This window comes from Simochromis diagramma, unplaced genomic scaffold (assembly GCF_900408965.1).
Source record: "Simochromis diagramma unplaced genomic scaffold, fSimDia1.1 OVJJ01000703.1, whole genome shotgun sequence".
In the NCBI taxonomy this organism is placed as follows: Eukaryota; Metazoa; Chordata; class Actinopteri; order Cichliformes; family Cichlidae; genus Simochromis; species Simochromis diagramma.
The window spans coordinates 275,021-300,194 of record NW_024386914.1 but is presented as its reverse complement, the minus strand read 5'-3'; the positions used below and the strand labels follow the sequence as shown (position 1 = coordinate 300,194).

At 42.6% G+C, this 25,174-nt stretch overlaps 1 protein-coding gene and 1 long non-coding RNA gene across 2 annotated transcripts; both read left to right on the top strand.

Moving 5' to 3' along the window:
* The first annotated feature begins 1,829 nt into the window (after positions 1–1,829).
* On the top strand, positions 1,830–20,728 carry LOC120736355. Its single transcript, XR_005696480.1, has 3 exons — positions 1,830–2,046; positions 18,354–18,360; positions 20,717–20,728. It is a non-coding gene; the product is annotated as an uncharacterized LOC120736355 (long non-coding RNA).
* Positions 4,333–15,502, top strand: LOC120736339. Its single transcript, XM_040036383.1, has 4 exons — positions 4,333–4,913; positions 5,078–5,602; positions 7,336–7,677; positions 15,066–15,502. Exons 2-4 carry the CDS (start codon positions 5,446–5,448, stop codon positions 15,200–15,202), a joined length of 636 nt encoding a protein of 211 aa, XP_039892317.1. The 5' UTR covers positions 4,333–4,913; positions 5,078–5,445; the 3' UTR covers positions 15,203–15,502.
* Positions 20,729–25,174: the final 4,446 nt, after the last annotated feature.

Genomic DNA, 25,174 nt, shown 5'->3' with positions numbered 1-25,174 from the left:
GAAGATTGTTCATTTTATATGTAAAGAATTTTTCTTTTTTCATTGAACCTTTTAAGGGTTTTCTCATAGCAGTTTTGGGGAGTTTTTAATTAGATTTACAGCTTCAGAATAACTTTGTGATGTCAGATTAGAAAGTTTGCATCCAACTGCAGGGTTGGATTTTTTTTTATATGATAGTTGAATTTGTTGTATTGGAATTGAGTAACATTTTTACTGATGGATGATTCGTTGTAAAACGTTGATCTGCCAACAGTTTATTTCTTTATTTTGATTAAATGTAAAACAAATATATTTTCCACTTTTGTGTGACAGAGGCAGGAATGTCTCTGTCTTGCATGTAACTTTGTTCAGTAAATTGTTGAAACTGTCAAAAAAAAAAAAAACCTTGTTTGTGTTTTGTGATAATAAAGCACAACCCAGTGTTCCCAGGTAATGTAGAGAGGTCTGTGTTCACAACGCTCATGCGTGGAAATGTATCAATAGTGTGTTTTGGGAACTGATAACAAGCAAAGACAACCAGGAAATGTGTGTCCTTGAGAATTGTTCCTTTAAAAATGCTGATTAATTCTGTCGTGTTCATGTTGATTATTAGTAGGAGTCTGTGGTGGACTGTGGTTTGTGGCTCGACTGCATGAGGAGGGGGGGATCAGTGGGTTCAGGGTGTGGTGTCAAGGGAGGCTGGTTGTCACAGCCAGCAAGCATCATCTAATCATACCTTCACTATTTCAGTAGCTGCTGGGGCCGGAGGAGGAGAGAAGTGAGCTGAGGGTGAAGCAACTGCTCATGCAGTGTGAAAATACAACTGTGGCAGTGCCAGCAGAGCGCTGGGCAAAATATAAAGAAAGACGATTGTCAGCATCCCACACCTGAGTCGTGCCAGGTCATTTACACAGTCCAAGAGATCTTTGGGTGTTTTGATGCCTGGACCTGGGTGTATAGAGTATATAGGGGGAGTGTGAGTGTCTGTACTGCATCCATTGTGTCTCAGGTAACCCAGGTGTGAGAGCCTATTTCCCCCTGCAATACTCCCTGCCAGTGATTGGTGCCCCTATCCGCCGGTGCGGCTCCCCCAGCTGCCCTGATAGCCGCTGGGGGAGGAATATCCTCCGCCTATGAGTGCTTTGGCATGGGCGATGTGCCCACGACACCACCGCTGCTTGTTGAGAAGAGCGATTTCACGTCAAAAAGCCGTCATAAATAAGTCTCCAATAACACCAGAAAAAGTTGCCAGATTTGTCTGTAGTTGGTTTTTAGAAAAAAAAGTCACTAAGGGGGTCTGAACACTCGCTAAATATAGCGACAAATCCGCTAAGTTGGCAACACTGCAGTGTCCTGCTATCGGCCAAGGTTACCCACCAGACTGAGACAATTCATCTCATCTCTGAGCAGCTGGATCATGTAGTGGAAAAACTACACACTTTTGGAGTGTGAATCGCAAGTTCAATTCCCCCCTGGTGTGCAGTAAGTGTCCTGGCACTAAAACATCTACCAAAATCAGCATGTTGGAGATACTGTGAAGATTTCTGTAGTTTGGAAGCTGCAGTAACACACGCCTTTTTGGTTCATTTACAAGTAACAGAAGCTGTTGACCCAGGGTGCTTTTTAGTGAAAGCAGGTGGATTAAACATATACATGAATGCTTTGCAGACAGAGTGCAGGACTGACACTGAATCACAAAGAATGAAAGAAAAAAAAACTGTAAGCCAATGATCTCTCTCATATTTTCACTCTGATTGGCTGCTGTAGAAAGAAGAGTTCAACCTCTGTTCTGTGTTGTTTTCTCTTTCAGAGAAAAACGTCACAGCTCAGTCTGGACAGAACATCATTCTGCCATGTCAAGCTTTAAACACCATCATAGGTGTAGAGTGGAGCAAACCTGATATAAATCAAACATATGTCCTTTTGTACCAGGATGGGCACTTTGATCCAGCCAGCATGCATCATTCAAGAACCGGGTGGATCTGCAGGACAGACAGATGAAGGATGGAGACGTGTCTTTGATTCTGAAGGATGTGACGATTAATGATACTGGAACATATGAGTGTCGTGTCAGAGGAGAAAACAAGTCAAAGAACAGAGCTCATCTAAGTGGTAACTGCATCAGCATCATCTACCTGAGTGTTGTTGTTCCTCCAGGTGAGTGAGTAGAGTTGAGTGTGTGTGTGATCAGAGGTGAAGCTGCTTCCTGCTTGTTGATGTTTGTTTCTAAAGATGTTGTTCAGTTAAACAGATTGAGCCCTGGTACTCAATCAATTTTAAAGCTGTTGCTCTGACGATACTCTGAATATCTATCTGTACAGCGCAGCCGCTGAAGTAGAGGGCTGAGCTATGGATGTGAACCCAAGGTCCGACCGCAGCACCCAGCAGCTGCTCCATGCTGTTCGCAGCAGCAAGAGTAAACCGAATAAGACACTGGTGCAGCCAGGAAGCTCAGCTCACTGAGGGGGCCCATGCCGGGTCAGCAAACCAGTGACCCACAGGCAATACACTGGAGAAGGAGCCAGCGCTGCAGGCTGGAGAACTCATGCTTGCCGGCTGACTGCTTTGACACCCGACACCCTCCCCAGGAGGGAGCACGTTAGAGGCAAATCACAAAGGGCTTCTGCAGTCCGTGCTGGCAAGATAAGCAATTCATGCAGGAGTCAGGGGTTTCTCTGGATAATAAAGCATGTTCTGGGGACAAGCACAACACACACCGATCATATCCATCCTCTATCGGCATGGAAATGTCATACTCCAAACAATTTTGGGATGTATGGGCTTCCATACTTCTGCCGAAGCACGGGGGCAGGGCCACATGCTAACCCAGAAACAATTACTATCAGGTAAGCTGGCACGAGCCAACAGCTAAATCTCCCCTTCACTGTTTATTCCCACAGTGTGTTTGGTATAGCTTCTCTGCTTTCATGTATTTGCTTATCAGCTTTAATGTTGTGTAGCACTTGAACATTAAGCAATGTAGCCCTGGAACCACTAGCCTCTGGGTCTGTCTGACAATATGTCTTCAGGTTGTCTTGTTGCTTTAATTAACTTATTATTAACAACAATATAAAATTATGCACAAAAGGAATTTGTAAGAAGATTTTTCTGAAATACAATATAATCAAGTGTGCCTTATATTCAAGTGTTCATATATTTTCACATAACCGAGCTTATTGTTAAAGAGAACATGATGCATTCCTTACTTCAGTGTGTGTGATGTCAGATAAGCATGATATACTTCTGCATTGTTATTTTCAGTGTATGTGTGTAAGGTCAGATAAGCACTGAGCTAACGTCTAACCTCTCTTCGACTTCTCACAGAAGAGGAAGTACTATGTAACCTGCTTTGCCCTATAAATCAACCAAGCAAGCCTGCACTCGGTGTGTGTGTCTTCTCAGAGACATTCACCCGTGCGCACGTTTCTAAAACTCTCTGAGTCGGTCTGCAGTGTCTTATTTCTCTTACTTGTGATAGAACAAATGTCTACCCCTGACAGAATTACTAAAGTAAAAGAAAAAAAACGTGTGGTTTTATTTATGTATTTATATATAAATATATATACGGTGGCCCCTTGAGACAAAGTATGTACAAATTCCAAAGCACGGTGGACTAAACATATACATGTCAACTGTGGAGATCTTCAAGTTCCTGGGTACCACCATCTCCCAGGACCTGAAGTGGGAGACCAACATCAATTCCATCCTCAAAAAGACCCAGCAGAGGATGTACTTCCTGAGACAACTGGGGAAGTACAGTCTTCCACAGGAGCTGCTGATCCAGTTCTACACTGCGGTCATTGAGTCTGTCCTGTGCTCCTCCATCACAGTCTGGTATGGTGCAGCCACTAAACAGGACAGGAGCAGACTGCAGCGGACTGTACGGGCAGCAGAAAGGATCATCGGCGCCCCCCTGCCCTCCATCCAGGACCTGTACCTTTCAAGAACCCGGAAACGGGCAGGGAAAACCATCACAGACCCCTCACACCCTGGACACAGACTTTTTGATCTGCTGCCCTCTGGCAGACGGTAAAGAAGCCTGCAGACCAGGACCACCCGACATAGGAACAGTTTCTTTCCCCTCGCCATCTCCCTTCTTAACAGTTGACCTGTCACACTGCTCCCACTGCCAGACTGCAACTGCACCTTATGTACATTTTGTAGTATTCATTCCACCTCATTCATTTCTGTATTTTATGTATATAAGTTTAGATTGGTTATTTATAGTTGGTTTACACAGCTATGTGTATGCATGTGTAATGTATATATAGACACGTGTGTGTGTGTGTGTGTGTGTGTGTGTGTGTGTGTGTGTGTGTGTGTGTGTGTGTGTGATTTACATTGCTGTGCTTGAGAGCCACCATCTACCGGAACCAAATTCCTTGTATGTGTCTGCACATATACTTGGCCAATAAACACGATTCTGATTCTGATGAATGCTTTGCAGACAGAGTGCAGGACTGAAAGGGAATCACAAAGAAAGAAAGAAAGAAAAAAAAAACTGTAGGCCAATGATCTCTTTCTGATCTCACTCTGATTGGCTGCCTTAGAAGAGAAAATTTCAGTCTCTCTGCTCTGTGTTGTTTCCTCTTTCAGATGAGAAAATCATCACAGCTCAGTCTGGACAAAACGTCATTCTGCCATGTCGAGCTTTAAACACCATCATAGGTGTAGAGTGGAGCAAACCTGATCTAAATGAAGAATATGTCCTTTTGCACCGGGATGGGCACTTTGATCCAGCCAGCATCCATCATTCAAGAACCGGGTGGATCTGCAGGACAGACAGATGAAGGATGGAGACGCGTCTCTGATTCTGAAAGATGTGACGACTGCTGATAGTGGAACATACGAGTGCCGCATCAGGGAATCAAAGAGCAGAGGTATTCTCCAAGGTGGCCCCAGCAACAGCATCTACCTTCATGTTGTTCCTCCAGGTGAGTGAGTAGAGTTGAGTGTGTGTGTGATCAGAGGTGAAGCTGCTTCCTGCTTGTTGATGTTTGTTTCTAAAGATGTTGTTCAGTTAAACAGATTGAGCCTTGGTACTCAATCAATTTTAAAGCTGTTGCTCTGATGATGCTCTGAATATCTATCTGTACAGCGCAGCCGCTGAAGTAGAGGGCTGAGCTATGGATGTGAACCCAAGGTCCGACCGCAGCACCCAGCAGCTGCTCCATGCTGTTCGCAGCAGCAAGAGTAAACCGAATAAGACACTGGTGCAGCCAGGAAGCTCAGCTCACTGAGGGGGCCCATGCTGGGTCAGCAAACCAGCGACCCACAGGCAATACACTGGAGAAGGAGCCAGCGCTGCAGGCTGGAGAACTCATGCTTGCCGGCTGACTGCTTTGACACCCGACACCCTCCCCAGGAGGGAGCACGTTAGAGGCAAATCACCAAGGGCTTCTGCAGTCCATGCTGGCAAGATAAGCAATTCATGCAGGATTCAGGGGTTTCTCTGGATAATAAAGCATGTTCTGGGGACAAGCACAACACACACCGATCATATCCATCCTCTATCGGCATGGAAATGTCATACTCCAAACAATTTTGGGATGTATGGGCTTCCATACTTCTGCCGAAGCACGGGGGCAGGGCCACATGCTAACCCAGAAACAATTACTATCAGGTAAGCTGGCACGAGCCAACAGCTAAATCTCCCCTTCACTGTTTATTCCCACAGTGTGTTTGGTATAGCTTCTCTGCTTTCATGTATTTGCTTATCAGCTTTAATGTTGTGTAGCACTTGAACATTAAGCAATGTAGCCCTGGAACCACTAGCCTCTGGGTCTGTCTGACAATATGTCTTCAGGTTGTCTTGTTGCTTTAATTAACTTATTATTAACAACAATATAAAATTATGCACAAAAGGAATTTGTAAGAAGATTTTTCTGAAATACAATATAATCAAGTGTGCCTTATATTCAAGTGTTCATATATTTTCACATAACCGAGCTTATTGTTAAAGAGAACATGATGCATTCCTTACTTCAGTGTGTGTGATGTCAGATAAGCATGATATACTTCTGCATTGTTATTTTCAGTGTATGTGTGTAAGGTCAGATAAGCACTGAGCTAACGTCTAACCTCTCTTCGACTTCTCACAGAAGAGGAAGTACTATGTAACCTGCTTTGCCCTATAAATCAACCAAGCAAGCCTGCACTCGGTGTGTGTGTCTTCTCAGAGACATTCACCCGTGCGCACGTTTCTAAAACTCTCTGAGTCGGTCTGCAGTGTCTTATTTCTCTTACTTGTGATAGAACAAATGTCTACCCCTGACAGAATTACTAAAGTAAAAGAAAAAAAACGTGTGGTTTTATTTATGTATTTATATATAAATATATATACGGTGGCCCCTTGAGACAAAGTATGTACAAATTCCAAAGCACGGTGGACTAAACATATACATGTCAACTGTGGAGATCTTCAAGTTCCTGGGTACCACCATCTCCCAGGACCTGAAGTGGGAGACCAACATCAATTCCATCCTCAAAAAGACCCAGCAGAGGATGTTCTTCCTGAGACAACTGGGGAAGTACAGTCTTCCACAGGAGCTGCTGATCCAGTTCTACACTGCGGTCATTGAGTCTGTCCTGTGCTCCTCCATCACAGTCTGGTATGGTGCAGCCACTAAACAGGACAGGAGCAGACTGCAGCGGACTGTACGGGCAGCAGAAAGGATCATCGGCGCCCCCCTGCCCTCCATCCAGGACCTGTACCTCTCAAGAACCAGGAAACGGGCAGGGAAAATCATCGCAGACCCCTCACACCCTGGACACAGACTTTTTGATCTGCTGCCCTCTGGCAGACGGTACAGAAGCCTGCAGACCAGGACCACCCGACACAGGAACAGTTTCTTTCCCCTCGCCATCTCCCTTCAGTTGACCTGTCACACTGCTCCCACTGCCAGACTGCAACTGCACCTTATGTACATTTTGTAGTATTCATTCCACCTCATTTATGTATTTTATGTTTATAAGTTTAGATTGGTTATTTATAGCTGGTTTACACAGCTTTGTGTATGTATGTGTAATGTATATATAGACACGCGTGTGTGTGTGTGTGTGTGTGTGTGTGTGTGTGTGTGTGTGTGTGTGTGTGTGTGTGATTTACATTACTGTGCTTGAGAGCCACCATCTACCGGAACCAAATTCCTTGTATGTGTCTGCACATATACTTGGCCAATAAAAACGATTCTGATTCTGATGAATGCTTTGCAGACAGAGTGCAGGACTGAAACTGAATCACAAAGAAGGAAAAAAAAAACTGTAGGCCAATGATCTCTTTCTGATCTCACTCTGATTGGCTGCCTTAGAAGAGAAAATTTCAGTCTCTCTGCTCTGTGTTGTTTCCTCTTTCAGATGAGAAAAGCATCACAGCTGAGTCTGGACAGAACGTCATTCTGCCATGTCGAGCTTTAAACACCATCATAGGTGTAGAGTGGAGCAGACCTGATCTAAATGAAGAATATGTCCTTTTGCACCGGGATGGGCACTTTGATCCAGCCAGCCAGCATCCATCATTCAAGAACCGGGTGGATCTGCAGGACAGACAGATGAAGGATGGAGACGCGTCTCTGATTCTGAAAGATGTGACGACTGCTGATAATGGAACATATGAGTGTCGCATCAGGGAGTCAAAGAGCAGAGGTATTCTTGAAGGTGGCCCCAGCAACACCATCTACCTGAATGTTGTTGCTCCAGGTGAGTGAGTAGAGTTGAGTGTGTGTGTGATCAGAGGTGAAGCTGCTTCCTGGTTGTTGATGTTTGTAGCGAACCCCCCCGAATGAAGGATGACACTTTACTGATGACGTTTTGAAGGTTTAATGGCAGTAAACCATCAATCTCACCGTAAGAGCTGGGGATGTATACATAGAAACAGCGTGTAAGCAAAATAATCCACACTCTTACAATCGTAAACCTTATAACATGAAGTTCGTTTCAACGTAACATTTAACAAATGTAGCGACTGTCACAAAAACATCTAAACGTCTCTTATTTACATCATAACCATACCTTGTGCCTCTATCAAGGGGGCTGCTAATGACAAAAGAAATCACCATAGGCTCCATTAAGCCATCACTTTTCTAAACTCCCGCGACTGCTGCTGAAAACTGCGCCAAAAACAGTTTTACAGGAAATCGTCCCATCAAAATAAAAGCTTCTACACACGGACAGGAAGTTGGTAGTAGAAAACAGGAATGAGTGCCAAAATAAGGTGCAAGGAAAGGCATTCAGGATTATTTACACTCCCACCAAAATTACGAATAATTGGTTTACATAAGAACCAAAATGAATAATTTTCCCAAACAAAATAACCCATGTAGGAGTTACCTTAGGAACTTTCTAACAACAATACAAGTTTTTGTACTGGACGCTCAACAACTGATAGTTTAGTAGAGCGTTGACCTTTATTATTGAGTCTCTTTTCTCCAAGTGAGATCTTTACCCTTCGCACAAGTCCATCTTTTCCACTGACAGTCTCTACAACTCTTGCAAGTCTCCATTCCCCTCTGGGTGCCAGTTCATCCATTTCCAACACAACATCACCTACTTTTAGATTCCTCTTTGGTGAGTGCCACTTTTGCCTTGAAATTATGTTGTGAATGTATTCTCGTCTCCAGCGGCTCCAGAACTGCTCTGCAAGGAACTGCACGCGGCGCCACCTCTTCTTGCTGTACAGGTCCTCATTTGAAAAGGCACCAGGTGGGGGCAACGGTGCATTGGATTTCATGTGCAGCAGATGATTGGGCGTGAGCGGTTCTAGGCTGTTGGGGCTGTTCAAGTTATCTATAGTCAGGGGTCTGCTATTGACTATAGCCATGGCTTCATAGAATAACGTCCGTAATGAAGCATCATTGAGTCTGTCATGAGCCAGTGACAGAGTGGTATTCAGCACACTTCTGACAGTCTTTATCTGACGTTCCCACACTCCCCCTGTATGACTAGCATGGGGTGCATTCATCACAAAGTCACATTGTTTTTCAGTCAAGTATGTGTTTAGTCTCTGAGTGTCTAGCTCATTTAAAGCTGCTTTAAACTCATTCTGAGCACCAACAAAGTTCGTTCCCTGGTCACATTGGATGTGTCGAACTGCACCTCTGATTGAAATGAAACATCTTAATGCATTAATAAATGCATCAGTAGACAAGTCCTCTAAGAACTCAATGTGAATGGCACGAGAACAAAAGCAAGTAAGTAGGAGTCCATACCGTTTGTGTTGTTTTCTTCCCTCTGTTGTCACAAATGGACCAAAACAGTCCATGCCGCAGTGTGTGAAGGGAGGAGAGGGCTCTAAGCGATGTGGAGGTAGATCACTCATCCTCTGACCCTCTGGAGCTTTGCGGAGTCTGCGGCAGATCACACATTGTCGGATGAATGAGGCAACTGTTTTACTCATTCCAGGAATCCAGTAGCCACTGGATCTGATTTCATTTATGGTGAATCCCTTTCCTTGGTGTTTTACTTTGTCATGACAGTGAGATATTATGAGTTTGGCTGCACAATGTTCTTTTGGGATCACGATCGGGTGTTTGAAGGTGTCACTCGTTGCATGCTGGAGTCTCCCTCCCACCTTGAGGAGACCATCTGTATCCATGAAAATGTCCAGTTTAAACAGTTTGTTATGATGTGGGAGCTGTTCTCCTTTCTTCAGCTGTTTTATTTCCTGTTCATACGCTTGACTTTGTACATGTCGAATGATCACAAGTTCAGCATTTTTCTGCTCACTCACTGTAGCTGATGCATTTGACTTGATGTGTCTAGCCCTTCTTATGAGACGTGCTACAGCCTTAATTGCTTTGGACCAGGAGGAGAACTTACTTAGACATTCAGCAAGACTTACAGTGTCTGTGACTTTAGTTAACATTGTCTGTACTTTTCTGACTTCTGGATCCCCTATGGTCAGATCCAGCTCGACAGGTTGTACTGTGGGCAGTTCATTTTTCCACAAAAAGGAGGGGCCAGTGAACCAGATAGACTTATTTAACTCATTGACAGTTACACCTCTCGAAGCACCGTCAGCTGGATTCAGTTCTGATGGCACGTAAAACCACTGCTGAGGGCTTGTACTTTCCCTGATCCTCTGAACCCTGTTAGCTACAAAGGTGTGGAAACGACGTGCATCATTGTTTATGTAGCCCAGCACCACCTTTGAATCAGTCCAGAAGTACTCCTTTGCACCATAACACAGTTCTTCCCGTAACATGTTGCTGACTGAGACTGAAACTACAGCTGCTGTTAGTTCAAGTCTGGGGATTGTGGTCAGTTTAGTTGGAGAAACTCGAGCCTTTGCTATTACCAGAGAGCAGTGAACTTCACCTTTAGCGTTCTTTGCCCTCAGATAGCTACATTGTCCATAACCACTTGAGCTTGCATCTGAAAAGTGGTGCAACTCTATTTCTTTAGTTTCACCAAAGTTAGCAGGCAGGTAACAGCGAGGTATGTTTAGCTTGTCTAGATTTACAAAGTCACTTTGCCAACTCACCCACCTTGGCTTGAGTGCATTAGGTATGGGGTCGTCCCACCCGACACCATGCTGACACATTTCTTGCAAGATTTTCTTTCCATTCAGCACATATGGCGCTAAAAATCCAAGTGGGTCGTAGATTGACGCGACAGTGGATAGAATACCTCTGCGTGTGGCTGGCTGGACTTTCAGTGTGTTGTCAAATTTGAAACAGTCCTTTTCAATGCTCCACTGGATGCCTAGTGCTCTTTCTTGTGGCATGTCTTTGAATGTCAAATCTCTTATGTTAATGTTTACAGCACACTCTGATGCAGGTATACTTTGCAAAACAGTGTGATTGTTAGAAACAAACTTGTGGAGACGCAGGTTACCTTTGCGGCAGATTTCTCTGGCTTCTTGTGCCAACTGCATTGCTTCTTTCACTGTGTTTGTGCTCGTAACTCCATCGTCGACATAAAAGTCTTTCTCAATGAACTGTGAACCTGCTGGGTGCGAGTGGCAGTGCTCTTTGGCTAAGTACTTCAGTCCATAATTTGCACAGCCTGGAGATGATGACGCACCAAAAAGGTGTACCTTCATTCTGTATGTTTGAGGTTGTGTGCTTGTATCACCGTTTTTCCACCAGAGGAAACGTAGATAGTCCCGGTCCCTCTCACTGATGTGGAACTGGTGGAACATCTTTTTTATATCGCACATTAAGGCAATAGGATGTTGCCGGAATCTCAAGAGAATGCCAGTCAGATTGTTTATTAAGTCTGGCCCTTGGAGGAGATGATCATTGAGACTTGTTCCATTGTGTTTGGCTGAACAGTCAAATACGACACGCAGTTTTGTGGGCTTTTTGGGGTGGTAAATCCCATGATGGGGGATGTACCATTGTTCACCTTGTGTTCCCTCGTTGTGTACTTCTTCCACGTCTCCTCTTTCAATTATGTCATTCATGTATGCAACATAATCATTTTTGTAGTTCTCATCCTTGTTCAACCTTCTCCTTAAGTGTTCCAGTCTGATCTCTGCAAGCCTTTTGTTGTCTGGTAAGTTTGGCCTTTGCTTGAATGGAAGAGGCATCTCACAGTGTCCTTGTTCATTTTTCTTTATCCCTTCCTTAAGTTTTTCCAGAAAAACGAGATCCTCTTGTGAGACCGTTTTGTCAAATGCCTTTGTGTCCTTGAAATCTGATTCAAGAACATTGATCATGTCCATTGGTGTTACAGCAGGCATTTCCTTTACCATGACCCTATGGCACAGACTTGTTTCAGTTTCATTTGACTCTGATGAGCCACCAACAATGCTCCACCCTAGGTCTGTCTGTATGGCAAATGGCTCATTGTCTTTTCCGAGTAGAACCTGTTTAGGAGCTAGAGTTCTGGGACAGTTAAATCCAATGAGTAGTCCAACATCACAACTCAGGAGAGGGGGTATCTGATCAGCGATCTCTGACAGATGGGGCCATTGCCTTGCAGTTTCATTCGTGGGTATGTTGTCATAGTTAAATGGGATGTAGTCCTTTGTGTAGGAGGGTGGAAGGTCAATGTGAACATCTGAATCATAACCTCTCACACGTAACCCTGCTACTCTCTGACTTTTGACTGTCATGTGAACTCCCAGCATCGTGGTTAGTTTTAGCTTAACTGGATGGGATGCTGCTTGTAACTGGTTAGTTACCTCCTCACTGACAAATGTGTTGTCACTTTGTGTGTCTAATAAAGCGTACACAAGCTGCTCTTTAGATGGACTCTGGGTAGTGGAAACCCACACAGGAACAATCATGGAGGTACTACTTGATTGACCCACCTTAGTAACATTCAGAGCTGTGGCTGCCATGGTGTCATTTTCTGTGGTTGAAGCGACGTTTGTAGAGCTCTGAGGCCTTTCATTTGCCATGTGACTCTCATTGTGCAAACAGGTGGGGTGTCGTCCTTTGCAAGTGTCACATTTGTGGCGATGACGACAGTCTCTGGCATTGTGGCCCACCTTTAAGCACCCGTAGCACAGTTTATTTTCCTTCACAAATGTCCGTTTGTGGTCTAGTGACTTCTCTGAGAAGCTTGGGCACTTTGACAACTGATGACTTTCATCTTTGCAGAACATGCAGGCCACCTTTAACCTTGTGTCATTTGACTTAGTTTTTTCTCCTTGTACTGTGGCTTGTGTAGTGAAGACTTGAGTCACAGATCTGTTTGGTTTGGTCTCCCTTACGTATCTTTTCTCCAAGGATGAGCTGCATGAATAGAGTGCATATGAAGAAGTCACAGGATTACATGCAATTTCTGCCTCGAGTGCTACAAACTCTGCAAAATCCTTGAAAGAGGGAAAATCTTTGCCTTTCATGAGAGCAACTGTGACTTGACGGTTCCAACGCGTTGCAAGCCATTCTGGAATCTTTTGCAATAACTTTTGGTTTTCCTCACAGTCACTTAGTATCTCTAAGCCCTTTACATGTGGTGTTGCTTGCAGACAGGTTGTGAGAAAATCAGAGAAGGCCCGTAGACCTTCTGCATCTTTTGAGTGGATTTTAGGCCACTTTGACAGTTTGTCTCTGAATGCCTTTTGAACAACAAATGGCTGACCGTAGCGTTGGTCAAGTCTTTTCCATGCGTCTTTGTATGCCTCTTCATCACTGCGGTAGAACATGCCCTCAAGACACTTAAGAGCAGGACCAGTGATATACCTTTTTAACAAATGCAGTTTTTCAGCTGGAGATATACCTTTGTGGCCCACCAGTGAGATGAAGGAAGCCTTCCATTCGATGTAGGTGATGGGATCTCCGCTGAACACGACAGGCACTGGCACTGGAATTCTGCTTACTGCTATGCTGTCTTGAATAGCTTTAGCCAGCTGCAATACATCTGTGGGAGGCGATGGAGTGACAATTTGTGAGTGCAGATGTTGTAGAGGATTATTGACAGGGATGGATGCATATTGTTCCACATGTGGGTGATATGAACCTGTAGAGAGCTCTGAGGCTGGTTGTGCAAAGCTTTGGTTGATAACAGACATCCCATTGCTCTGTAACATTAACTGACTGTCCATATCAACTTTAAACTCCTTGTCATAAATCTCTAATTTTGCACGTGCTGCTTGCCTTTCCTTTTCTGCTTGTAAACGCTCTAGTTCAGACCTTTGTGCATCCAATTCCCTCCTGTGTTTCTCTTCCATTTCTCTTATTTTTTGTTTTTGTTTTATTTCTTCTTGTGTGATTTTATACTGAGCTTCTTTTGCAGCTAATTCTGCAACAGCATCGATTCTTTTGGCTGCAATGCTTACTTCAGATTGGTAACTTGACTGTGATGCAGTACCAAATATGGACTTAGCATGTTCATAAGCTAAGAGCTGATGGAGGCGCTGCCTTTCTCTATCTGCATCATACTCATCTATAGCTGCTAAACGCTCAGATATGATTTTCATAATGTCCTTTGTCACTGATTCACAAGAGTCCATTTTGCGCCTTATGACATGGGATGGTTCATTACGCTCTCTATATTCACTGTATGCTCTTGTCATATCATTTACTGTCCTTTCAATATCATCAGCCATTTCTGCTAACCGTGAATCTGATAAATCATTTTTCAGGTCTTCTCTGTATACTCTGACCTGGCCTTTCCAATGTTCATAAATGGTTAGCAGTTTCTTCTCTCTTTTATTCTGTTCATCCCTTTGATATAAGAGCATTTTCTCCGTGGGCACACTGGGCCGTTCTGATCGCCTTGGGAACGTTTCATTAGCTGTTTCATCAGCTTCGCATGTTAATTCCTTTCTTTGTTCCTTTTCGTTCAACTGACCTCCTTCTATATTTTCCATTTTGAGAGCAATTGCTTGTTACCGGACCGCTGCTGTAGCTTGCTGCTCCGTGCCGTGCCGTGCCGTTCCGATCGCAGGAAGCTCTCTCTCTCGCTGCTCCCGGAGGCAAGCTCTTACTGCTCCCGGAGGTAAGCTCTTACTGCTCCCGGAGGTAAGCTCTTACTGTAGCGAACCCCCCCGAATGAAGGATGACACTTTACTGATGACGTTTTGAAGGTTTAATGGCAGTAAACCATCAATCTCACCGTAAGAGCTGGGGATGTATACATAGAAACAGCGTGTAAGCAAAATAATCCACACTCTTACAATCGTAAACCTTATAACATGAAGTTCGTTTCAACGTAACATTTAACAAATGTAGCGACTGTCACAAAAACATCTAAACGTCTCTTATTTACATCATAACCATACCTTGTGCCTCTATCAAGGGGGCTGCTAATGACAAAAGAAATCACCATAGGCTCCATTAAGCCATCACTTTTCTAAACTCCCGCGACTGCTGCTGAAAACTGCGCCAAAAACAGTTTTACAGGAAATCGTCCCATCAAAATAAAAGCTTCTACACACGGACAGGAAGTTGGTAGTAGAAAACAGGAATGAGTGCCAAAATAAGGTGCAAGGAAAGGCATTCAGGATTATTTACAATGTTTGTTTCTAAAGATGTTGTTGATGAGACTTTGTAGAAAGCAGCTGGTCTGAGTGATGTGATCAGAGTGCAGTAGATAATGTCTGACAGCAGTTTGAAGAGGAAATGGATTCTGTTCTGTTCTTCACTCATCACCTACCTGACAGCTGACACCTCACACCTGTTTCTCACCTGCAGGTCAGACAAGAGGACTCACAGAGGATGAGTCTGTTGGATTGATAGTCGGACTGTCATTTATAGGTGTGCTTCTTGCTGCTGTTGTTGGTTTTTTGATCTACAGAAAACAAACAGAAGTAGCCTCCACTGGAACGTAATTGTAATTGGGAGTGAGCTGCAGTAGAAATTTTTAGAGCAGTACGAGATTTAAGGTGGCAATTAGTACAATAGTTCAGCCTAATGTTCATTACTTTGTGTTTGGTGACAAGCCTTAAGGTAACCTGTGTGCCACATTTTTATTTGTAGCATTTTATTTTTATTGCGTACTAAAAACAACAGTTAAATATATCGAATAATGCTGTGAGAAGCCTTGGATTTTTTTCTTCGTATTTCATCTGACATTAGTTTTGTTTTGAAGCCCTGGGCTTGGTTTCATCCTGATAAAAAAGTTCTCCTTATTCTTTTTTTTGTTTGTTTGTTTTGTTTTTTCCCCCTTCCATTAATCATGTAATCAAGCTCACTTCTCTCTTGGTTGTACAAAAAAGAAACTGGATAAGACCACTCTGAACTAAGAACAGACTTTAAAGCATGTCATAACATAAGGCCCACAGGCCTGAATCACCCGAGTAATGACTCCAATCCGGCCATCCTGAACGTCTTTGACAAATGTGAATGACAGGACAGATTTTTAGACTAACCTGTTTTTGGTTTTTTTAATACAGTTTCTGTGTTGATAAAAAGCTTCTGCATTGCCATTCATACTACACCAAAGAGAAGTCCCTGTTTTTCACACCAACCCAAGTGGATCAGATGAGTGAAACTCCACTTTTTGTTAGCGTAAATAAGTTTCACTATACATTTAATCCCTGATAGATCTTAAAATAAAAAAGAGGTTTCCAACACAAATCTGTAAAAAAAAACAACTCCCAAAAGTTGATTCTGTTCATCTGGACATAGCGTTTTCAGTAGGCTTCTTCAGTCTCAGCTGACTGCAGATTTCCCCAGTCTTATAAACAGTACATTTGCACAATGACTGAAACCAGCCAACTGATCCTTCAGTGGAAGGTCAGTTCCTTCATCATAATTATGAAAATTCTAATGACCATTGATCAATAACCAATTCAATTCTATTTTATTTATATAGCGCCAAATCGCCAAAAAAAGCCGACTGTTGATCAAAAGCCCACTGATCAATGGCCATGAGTACCATTCACAGAGAGTTGGGGAATGGCTGCAATCACAGCATTGTAAGATGGTGAAAGATGAACCCTTAGGCACCCTCCTCTATTCAGAGATGGTCTTTCCCTTTTCACGTAAATGGCCTCCTTGACTCCTTGCGCTCAAACCAGCGTTCCTCCCTGTCCAGGATGTGTACATCCTCATCCTTGAAAGAGTGGTTGTTGATCAATGATCATGAGAATTTGCATAATTATGATTAAGGAACTGACCTCCCAGCCCATTGTTCCTTCACTGGGCTGGTTTCAGTCATTATGCAAATGTACTGTTTATAAATTGGGAAACCTGCAGTCAGCTGAGACTGAAGAAGTCACTTGGATGAGTGATGAAACGTTTCTCCCACAAAACGCTACATCCAGATGAACAGAATCAACTTTTGGGGATTTACTTGCCAGGATGATTGAGCATGCATCAAGAAATAAAAAAAATAACATTTTTCTTGTTTGATGCAGTGGACCATATGTGGCTTATTATACACAACAGGAGGATGATTTATTATAGCCTTTAACAAATAAGGGTTAAAGGGTAAACTGAAGTGTGAAGTCTGCTTAGCTCTAATTCACCATTCGGACAAGGAACTGTGATTAAAAACACCCACAGGAAGCTCTTATTACTGCATGAAGAGTAACACTGTAAAACTGGAGGATTGTTAAAGTTGGTGTGTGTTCGGTTGACAGTAAAAACAAAGGTTCACAAAAGAGATATCGTAAATATGAACTCATATTAGTTGACATATATAATGTAATGTGTACTTTTGTTGAAAAATGTAATTAAATTATTATTTTTCATGTTGCATTAATGTTTGTGTCATTTTATTTAGGGAATCACAATCTGTACGTTACTAATAAGCTAGTTAGCCTTGGGGTCTATTGGTATTGGCTCCATCCTCCACTAGGGGGCATCTTCATGCTCTCTCCTCATTCCATTAAACTCCTGCAAGAGAGAAGAAACTGAAAATCACTCTGGTGTCCCCCCCTTTTTCTTTTTTCAGGTAATGGTGGTAATAAGTTCACTGACATTTGTGATGAGTCTGCCTCTGGGTCCTGTATCTGTGAGAACTTTGGTTCACGACAACTACTTCTGTTATTTCACCTTCATGCTCAGACATGTGTCTCTCCCTCCTCTCAGTTTCCCACTATCTGGTCTCATTGCACTGCACACACTCTCAACCTCAAATCAAAGGAAGACTGTTAAATAAATAAAGTAAATAATCCTGTGAGACGTTGTCTTTTTTGGCTGAATCTTTATCAGACATTGATTCTGTTTTGAAGCTCCAGGCCTGGCTTTATTCTGATAAAAATAGATAATCTTATTTATTTTTTAGTTTTGATTTTTTCTTCCATTAATCATGTATTGTAGCTTCTGCTGTGGTTGTTCACAAAAAGGTACTGGATAGGATCACAGCTTTGAAAAAATATAAATTATTAGAGGATTCAATGGAAACAGTTTGATGTGTGATTGTAATCCAACTTGTTATCACCCTGCAGGGGGGGACATTTGACACTCAGGACTTGACATGATTTTAAACACTGTTTACTAACATTTGCAGGTCTTTGTCCCGTCTTCCTCCCTCAACCACATCCAGTTGCAGCAGATGGCCGCCCCTCCCTGAGCCTGGTTCTCTACCATAGACAGACAAACAAGCTTTTGCACTAACATTCACAGCTGTGTGCCAATTATATTCACCGATTAAACTAATCCCACGAACTGCACGTCTCTGGAAAGTGGCAGGTTGTCATTTATCACCAGTTGATGGCAGGAAGTTTCAACTGTTATCATTAACTGAAGTTTTTTAACAAAAGTGCATGAAGGATGAGAGACAACATGGGATTGTTCAGACATTGTTCAGCTCTCACCCCAAATGCCTCCCTGTGTCATGATCCTGGGTCTTTTGACCCAGCGTCTTAAGTTTGAGTTTATTTTGTTCATTAGGTTATCCGAGTTCATATGTTATTAGATTCCCCTTGTGTATCCAACCCCGTTAAGTCTCCCTTGTCCTTCATGTGCTTCATGTCTGTGTTTCGTATGTTGTCATGTTTGCGTTTCATTATGTTTCCCATTTTATTTTGAAAGAGGTCCTGTGTCCCTGCATTTTGTTTTACTCTTCCCCTGTGGCGTTGTTATGTTCATGTTGTGTCTACTGTGCCTTTCTGTTCCATGTTTCAGGTCCCTATGTTCTGTCTCCCCAGTCTGTTAAGTTTACATGTCTTGAGTCCCGTCAGTGTGTTTCCTGTTTTCCTTTCACAGTCTGTCCTATGTTAATGTTTCTAGTTTTGCTTCCCTTGTCTCGTCCTGCCTGATTACTCCCAGCTGTGCTCTCCTCCTGTGGCTCATTCCCCCTCGTTATCCCTCAGTGTATTTAAGCCCCATGTTTCTCTTTGTCAGGGTTGTGTCCTCCCTCATAGCTGTGTGATTTTTCCCTGTGGCTCCTTGTGCTTTAGTTTTCCCAGTTTAGTTTTTGCCACTCCATGCCAGCAATAAAGCTGTGTTTTTTGAGTGTACTTTTTGTCTCTGTGAGTTTCCGTCTGGGTCCTACTCTTGCCTGCACACAGCCGTATTGTGACACCCTGGAATATATAAAATTTCAAATGTATGCTAATGGAAGTTGGCTTATGTGTAATTTTGCTCCTCAGCTTTTATAGTATTTATAGTATTTTATATATTGGATGGTTTTAATGTGAAAGTTGCCCCTAACCTCCTCCCACATACCAGTCTATACATTTCTGAAGTTTCCACACTGGTTGATGTTCCTACTGTGTATAGTCTGCGGCTGCAGATACTATTTGTTTTTGTTCTTCATCTGTTCCAAAGCCAGATGCATGTTGATTAGCCACAACAACTCACATTTTCCATCAGACATCTTCATGAAAAAACCACAAAAGGAAGAAGTGAAAGCAAAGTTTCTCCTGCATAGACAGCCGGAGCTCTTCAGGATGCTAAATGCAAAGCATGAGATTTGCTGAGACAAAGCTGACTAAAAGATAAAGATTATAAAGTTTTATTTGATTTTTTTTACTACCTTTTACAAAATGTATTGTCGTGAAAAATTTGTCTTGTATTATGAGTGTTATGAACCGGCTTATGAAGGTAAGTGGATTAAAAACGAACACACACAGAAAATTAAGAAGAAAATGCCCTCTGGTTTGATTGGCAGAGCCGGCGAAGACCACATGGACCCCAATGGTTGGACTGGTGGATTACTTCACTGTGGAGTAGATGACATTTGGCTCTGGCTGAAACTCTGAACACACACAGAAAACAGAAAGAGGTCAACAACTGGAGAAAAATAACCAACTCTGCAGAAAAGCTCTCTTAAAATTATATTTATGTCCAGTTATTTTACAAAAACATAACAAAAATTGTAATTGTCATCATAACGAAAAGTTACCAGACCAACCAGAGTTCAAATAATATAGTGGTCCTCTTTATGTGGCCGGGTTTGCATTAAACCAGCACTTTAAATTCTAAACTCAGTGCACCCTGAACAGTTTCAAAGTCCCACAAGTGAAACTCAGTGCTTCCTTTTTCCAGATGCATGTATGTATATATGGGTTTAACTGTTTAATTAAGTTTCTTTACACTGACAGAAAGTTGAGTGTCACTGCTCCACGATAATCACATGACTATTTTTGGCCCACAATGTAAAATGATTAGGTCGTATCCTAAGAGACTGCGCATACCAGCTAGCTCCTGTGTTCACTGAGATATTCAACATCTCTTTATCTCAGTCGGTGATCCCCACATGCTTCAAAGAGTCCATCATTGTTCCTGTCCCGAAGAAACCCCACCCTGCTTCTCTCAATGACTATCGCCCTGTAGCCCTCACCTCAGTAGTGATGAAGTGCTTTGAACGCCTGGTCAGAGACTTCATCATTTCTTCACTACCAGACACACTGGACCCACTACAGTTCGCTTACCGTCCAAATCGTTCCACAGACGATGCCATCTCTCATCTCCTCCACACATCACTCACTCACTTGGACACTAGAAGGGGGAATTATGTTAAAATGCTCTTCATAGACTACAGCTCTGCATTTAACACCATAATTCCCTCCACACTCACCACCAAGCTGGAGCATCTGGGACTCAGCTCATCTATGTGTCAGTGGATCTCCAGCTTCCTAACTGGCAGACCACAGGCAGTAAGGATGGGCGGACATGTCTCAGCCTCCACCACTCTCAGCACTGGAGCCCCCCAGGGGTGTGTTCTGAGCCCCCTGCTGTACTCTTTGTACACATATGACTGTGTGGCCACTACCAGCTCCACCACCATCATCAAGTTTGCTGACGACACCGTCGTGGTGGGCCTGATCTCTGATAACAACGAGACGGCCTACCTGAAGGAGATTAGGAATCTGGAGAACTGGTGCCAGAGGAACAACCTCCTTCTAAACGTCAGTAAGACAAAGGAGCTGATAGTGGACTTCAGCACTAAGCAGGAGAGGAACTACCAGACCCCCGTCATCAACGAGTGCCCAGTGGAGAGAGTGGACAGCTTCAAATACCTCGGAGTTCACATCACGCAGGACCTGTCATGGTCCTGTCACATCAACACCGTGGTGAAAAAGGCCCGTCAGCGTCTCTACCACCTCAGACGCTTGAGAGACTTCCAACTGCCCTCCAAGGTGCTCAGGAACTTTTACTCGTGCACCATAGAGAGCATCCTGACGGGAAACTCTAACCTGGTTCGGGAACAGCACCATGCAGGACACGAGCGTCTACAGAGGGTTGTGCGGTCAGCTGAGCGCACCATCCGCTCCGAGCTCCCTGACCTGCACTCAATCTACAGCAGGCGGTGCTGGACCAAGGCCAGGAAGATCGTGAAGGACACTCAGCCAGCCAACAACAGACTGTTCTCTCTGTTGAGGCAGAAAGCGATTCCGCTCCTGAAGACCAACACGAGAGACTGAGGAGGAGCTTCTTCCCGCAGGCGATACGGTCTCTCAATCAACCACCACACAGTACTGACCCACACATACAGTTCTTACACACACTGGACATTCTGGACTTTGTTTTTGCACAACACTGGTCACTATATTCTTCATTTCCGGTTAATACTTGTACAGCTGCTGTTATTGTGTATATTTATTTATATTTAGATTTCTTCATACATTCTTATATAGTTCTATATTGTTATTTTGTTGTACAGTTATTTTATTTTCAACTTTAATTTATATATTTTATCTTATTCTCCCAGTTAAATTTACCCTTCATTCTAATTTGTGTTGTACAGTTATTTCATTTTTAACCTTAATTTATATTTTATTCCTTCCTAGTTAAATTTACTCTTTTTAATTTTTCTTTTTAATTTTTCATATTTATTTCCTATCTTATTCATAGCCTTTCCTTTTTTTTGTTTTCTTTAGGTCACGAGCAGTTGTCCAAGCATTTCACTACATATCGTACTGTGTATGACTGTGTACGTGACAAATAAAATTTGAATTTGAATAAAAATTTGAATTTGATACCAGTGACCGGCAGAGAACGGCTGCTCTGACCTCCACCCTGTGTCTGACCCTAGCTGACCACTGCACACAACAGGAGCCACAGACAGAGGAGACAAAGCGGAGTGACCATACCTCTCTTTGACCTGTTTCCCGTGTCTTTTATGATGATTTCCGCATAACTGACATCTTCTGTTCTCGCTGTTGAATGACCTGCAGCTGAATCAGTCTCTGCACAATAAAAAAAAAAAAAAACACAAAAGGACATCAGTGCAGTGATAGCAGCGCCGCTGGTATAAAAACTGCAGGAAACATTAAGAAGACAACAGTCAGATCATTCATACTCTGTTTTAGTGTGTTGGTAGAAAAAAGGACACTGAATTAAACAAAAACATGCAAACACAGGGATTCTTTTGAATCAGGGAATGGCTATATGAGCTGGTCAGGATGTCAGGATGTTACACGAAGTACAAAATGAAACCTACAAATAAAATACGTGGTGAATAAAAGGCTGGTTAAAGCATGGGCAGATCCGTGGAGGAAGAACTTAAAGGGTATAAAGTGATAGATCTAAGTTTGATTAATGTGATTATTATTCACATGAAAGAACCCATATGGAAAAGATATATATAAATCTTATAAAGTTTTTATCTGTCTTGTATGAAACTTGTATGAAAAGCATACAAGAGTGAAAACAGATATAAGATCCCTTGAAAAATTATATAATGAAACTTGTATGTTTTGTATACTTACTAAAAAAAAAATATGAAAGTAATGAGAAAGTGGCCACTTTCATGAGTAAATCATATATGTGTTTTTACTATTTCTTTTCCATATGGGAAAAAACACTGTTGAATGAAACAGTGATTGTTTGTTCCATTGTGAACAGGATAGGATGAAAAACATGTCACTGTTTCAAAGCTACTGTTTGTGGGAAAAGTTGGGAAATAAAAGAAAATGATGATGAAGATGATGCAGTTTGACCTTCGAACTCTGCTCAGCACCATTTTTTGAGTTTTTAACAAAACAGGGATGTAACCAATGCAGGATTGGAAATATTTAAAGAAGTGGATTCTGTAAAGTGTTGTTTGATGAAACGTTTTTAACAGGTTGGTCAAAACTGAAGAAGTCCACAAATACACCATTGGTGCATGAAAAAGTACCTGTGCTCCATCTGATTGGCTGCTCTTGACAGTCTGACCTTATGATGTCACAGTAGGAGGTTATCTGATGTCGAGTTTCTTTCTTACAAGCTGAAATGCAGCAAACTGTAAACAATAATAACGGACTTTAAAAAACAAACTTTTAAACATTTCTTAAATGTTTTTGAAATTTGAAATGAATTATTCTGTTTCTCACCTGGTTTATCGTAAACATACTTTCTCACCAGCAGAACCATTAAGAACAGCATAAGCGCAAGGCAGACTGACCCAGCGGACAACAACACGCACATCAGAAGATAAAAAGAGGTGGATGCGGCTGTGGGCGGAGGCGTCGCAGTTGGTGTCTTTGTCACAGTCTCATTCCAACCTGCAGAAACACAGACAGGTGAGTGTGTCACCTGTGACAGTGATCCAGCTGGATGGAGACTCTCCATGACCGCTGATGTCACACTTGTAGAGGCCTTCATCAGACCTGGAAAAATGCTGGATGGTCATGTGACCTGTAGGCTGCTTCCTGATGAGGGAGCCATCTTTATAGAAAGCAGCTGTGAGGTTGGAGGGAGTGGTCTTTGTTTTACAGAGCAGAGTGACGTCATCTCCCTCCATCACAGGGAGGACAGGACTCTGCAGGATCACTGCTCCACCTCAACAGAAGTAAAGCTTGGGGAGGGTTTCACCATTCTGTGAAAGACTGTGGGGGGAAGATGCGGATTGGAATCTTTGCTGAGCCAATTTTGGCCCCCAGGCCTCATGTTTGACAATGTTGCTTAGATGTTATCATCTCTGACTTTCAAGTCATGGTCACCTGTTGCTGGAAAATGTGCACCTGGCTTAAAGAGGAACTGTGTAATTTTTTAAACCCCCTCACAGTCTTGGGATTAGTTTTAACCATTTTTTTTAAAGGTGTTACAGCTGTTCACACCCCTGTCAGCCTCTCTTTAGCTTCCTGTCACAGCACGATGGTTTCAAATAAGCATAGATGAAATGCCTCACTTTGTACCTATGACACATCTCTTTACAAAAATACAACTTCCATCATATCTTAGTGGAAATCAGTGATTTTCCTTTAAATTATGAGTCCTTCTTTACAGAGCTTTGCAATTTCACATGCAAGGTTGGGTAGGGAAGTGCAACACTTGGACCCGATTACACGATTGTTTGTGTATCCCTTCTTGGTGAAAGCAATGCCCTTTGTTACAACCATCCCTGTTCTCCACTAATAGGATTTTTTTAGAATTTACATCATCTCAATAAAAACATTGAGAACTTGTTGAGACATTTCTGCATACAAGAGTCAAGACTGAAAACTAAGATTGAATGCTGTTGGGGTTGAGGCTTTCAGTCAGCACTGCATCGTGGGAAACATGGCACAGCCTCGGCTACTCAAAGCCATCAGCAGTGAGTGCAGCTCATCGCTGCAGCCATCTGAAATTTAGGCACCAGCTGCTGCATCATGGTAATCTGAGTTAGCGGAAATAGTAGAAATTCAATTCCTTGGTAGAATTACAGCATCTGGCTAAATTGCTCATTTGTGTCGACCCATCCAACCACGAAGTTACATCCTGCGACACCTCACACCTGTTTCCTCCTCGTGCTTATTGGAAAGTGCAACAGAACTTTATTATAATGAAAATGTGGAGGACAAGTCGCTGTTACCGAAGCTATGGCTTTAAGAAGCTACAAAAGAATCTAATATTATTTACAACCTCCATGCTGCGGTCCACATGTCAGTGTAGTGAAATCATTCAGCCCATTAAATCCCTGATCCTGTGCTGCAAAGTATGTTCAGCAAACCCAGGATGTCTTTGTGTTCCACTGGTTATAGTCTTTTACTCAGTGCGTTTTTTCTGCCCTTTATTTTCAAGCAGGATTTATTCTGGGGGCTGTTTTCAGTATTTTAAACATTTTCTTATCAGAATACTTTATTGATCTGGGGAAATTATTTGGTTACAGTGCTCCAGTACAAACAGGAGCCATGGTAACCGAATCTGCTCTGAAACAAGTTATGTTTGAGGTGAGAGATCAACAAGACCTTCCCTCACAGAAAAAAGGGTTTTCAAAGAGAGCATTAGCAAGAAATACAGACCCACAGGAACAAAGTTATTCCTGCATATTTGATCTTTTGGCTGAATTTTCGGCTTCATCTTAAACCTTGATCATTGTGTGAAAACACAAGAAAAAAATAAGAATTCTTGCACAAACATGTGCAGAACTCTCTGATTTTTTTCTGATTCTGACTGAAATCAAGCACAGACGACGCTGCCTTCAGATTATTGAAATACAATGA

What these genes read in the sequence shown, in the direction of transcription:
- LOC120736339 (XM_040036383.1), top strand. Translation starts at nt 5,446, where the DNA reads ATGTTCTGGGGACAAGCACAACACACACCGATCATATCCATCCTCTAT. An exon ending in CCAGAAACAATTACTATCAG is followed by an intron (nt 5,603 to 7,335) that starts GTAAGCTGGCAC and finishes TTCCTCTTTCAG; the next exon opens with ATGAGAAAAGCATCACAGCT. An exon ending in CCTGAATGTTGTTGCTCCAG is followed by an intron (nt 7,678 to 15,065) that starts GTGAGTGAGTAG and finishes TCTCACCTGCAG; the next exon opens with GTCAGACAAGAGGACTCACA.